This window comes from Fragaria vesca, linkage group LG7 (genome assembly GCF_000184155.1).
Source record: "Fragaria vesca subsp. vesca linkage group LG7, FraVesHawaii_1.0, whole genome shotgun sequence".
Lineage (NCBI taxonomy): Eukaryota > Viridiplantae > Streptophyta > Magnoliopsida > Rosales > Rosaceae > Fragaria > Fragaria vesca.
The window spans coordinates 1,451,579-1,454,017 of NC_020497.1; the positions used below are offsets into that span (position 1 = coordinate 1,451,579).

General features: G+C 38.4%; 1 protein-coding gene across 1 annotated transcript; it reads right to left on the reverse strand.

Annotated features, from left to right (window-relative positions):
• Positions 1 to 956: 956 nt before the first annotated feature.
• LOC101291562 (60S ribosomal protein L31-like) lies at positions 957 to 1,849 on the reverse strand. Its single transcript, XM_004306471.1, has 2 exons — positions 1,761 to 1,849; positions 957 to 1,236 (listed from the first exon to the last, which is right to left on the reverse strand). The coding sequence occupies exons 1-2, from the start codon at positions 1,847 to 1,849 to the stop codon at positions 957 to 959; spliced, it is 369 nt and encodes a 122-aa protein (XP_004306519.1).
• Positions 1,850 to 2,439: the final 590 nt, after the last annotated feature.

The window sequence follows — 2,439 nt, forward strand, 5'->3', positions numbered from 1 at the left end:
CTCTCTCTCTCTCTCTCTCTCTCTCTCTCTCTCTCTCTCTCTCTCTCTCTCTCTCTCTCTCTCTCTCTCTCTCTCTCTCTCTCTCTCTCTCTCTCTCTATGTCCTCCGCCCAAACCACACTGAAGCCGCCGAGATCCTCTTTTATTCCTGCATGTAATTGGAACAAGATGGATTTTGTGGATGACAAGATCAAGTTAGCCCTATTTCTCAATTCGTTTGGGGTTAATTGAAATTTAGGGTAATTCAAGTTTTTTTGTTCTTTCAGAATTGAGAAATTCCAAGATGATTGATGAGGTTTCGGTTGGAGGTCATGTCGTACCGCTGCCAACCGCTAATTCGGTTACCGAACTCTCGGGATACCGACTTTTTGTGGCCGGTAGTGGTATCGGATTTTCCCTACCGCCGATAGTTGGTACGATAGGCGGTTTGGGAGATTTTGGTCGGTAACCGTGCCGAGCCCAGCCCTACCTTAAACTGTCTTGTACTCTTGTCACTATGCCGATCAAAACCCACACATGCCCAAATAAAGCAATGGTTCTCCTATTCCCTGAAAGGTGATAAATTTTCCACATTTCTTCCTATTCAGACCAAGTAAATTCCCAAGGTGACCAAAAACAAAAGAAGGTTATCACTCAGATTTTCATTACAAAACACAGTGCGAATCTTCCATCCTTAAGAAATTTCAAATGCCTAATTTCAACACTGACATTATGGTAAGGAAGGTATTCTGATTCTGATTCCCTATCTACTATTCTGTTATAAATGGAGGCATGGAAGAGCAATCGGAGGAGGAAAATATGAGGAAAGAAAAAAAAAACAACCGAAAGATGACGGTTCTTAAAATAACAGTTCTACAGTATGCCGCATAGTCAAAAACTGCACTAAATATCATCAAGTAAACAGAACTACAGCCAAAATTGGAGGTACCTAACTTGAACAAAGGGATGTAAACTAGTTCAGTCTTCTTCGTCAACCACCTTAGTACCCAACCCCTTCAATCCCTCTGGTGGAACCTCTGTAACAGTGACTAGTGAGTAAAACTCTTCCTTGGCATCTTCTTCGTCATTTCTCTTTCGTGCAATTCGGATACGAACCCTTCTTGGCACACTTCGAATCCCACGGCTCCAAATGTGATTGTTGAGTTTAACATCCACTCTGACATCAGTAGTAGCCATAGCCTTCTGAGCAAACTTCCTGATTTCCTTTATGGCGTTTGGAGCCTTCTTTTTAAAGGTGCTGCATAAGAATTGGGATACAAGTTAAACTAAGATGCAGGATAAACATTTGCAAAACAAATGCTGAAAGAAAATACTGCACATATATGAAGTTTCCAACACATCTTTAACTGAAGCACAAACTTATTACAGTTTGTAAATCAACTTGATATTTCATTCTTTACATCCTTATATATGCTCTTCAAAATCATAATCAATTAATACTAGGTAAAATTGATATAACCATATTAACACATAGCTAAATACATCAAGAACACCGACATAACTACCAGGACCATATTAAGCCTCTAACTAAGTGTTAATGCCAATTGCCAAATGCACTCAATGTAGGTCTCCTAGTCACATCTCCTCATAGAGTAGTGTATAACAAAGAACCCGATAAATATACACAGAATTCTGACTTGGGTTAAGCTCGATCTAGTAGAACATGTATGGAAAATTCTCGCACACGGAAGAAAACACGCAAATAAGCAAATATATAATTTGAGATCCAAGTGAATGAACAAGAGCAATTAGGAGGTTTACCAGCCATGCAAGCGCTTGTGAAGATTGATGGTGTATTCCCTGGTAACAACCTCCTCCTTTCTTCCTTTTCCGGCCTTGGCCTCCACCATTGTTGGTTGCCTCCGATCAACTTTGCTCCGTCGGCTACTAAACAAGCCCTACCTCATCCATCATATACGGACTCTTACTTAGGCCAAACTACATAAATGATAAATGTAATAATATTGTATCAACGTGGATGGCTACTTTCGTTTTCTTCCTAATTCTGCATTTTCATTTCTTCCTTCATTTTTTGTTTCTTAAATAATAAAAAGAAAATGACATACTACTGCCCCGCGCCCCCGCCCCAAACAGTAGCATAATACAAAAAGGGATGTGAAATCCACATCCCAAATTGAAATCCACACACCATTTTTCTTTTTTGGTTAACACATTCATAAAAATACAAAGTTTAAGTCACTAAAAGACAAAATTTAAGTTACCAAAAAAAGAAAAATGGTGTGTGAATTTCAATTTGGAGTGTGCAGATTTCATAACCCTATAAAAAACCTACTTTTCAAAAGATTTAAACAAATAAGAACATGAGTATGGGCCTAAATCTAACAGCAGAAAATTTGACTTTGAATTTTCATATGAAAATTAACAAAATGCTCAAATTTACAACAAAATAACAACATTGCCACAATGTTCTCTCTCTCTC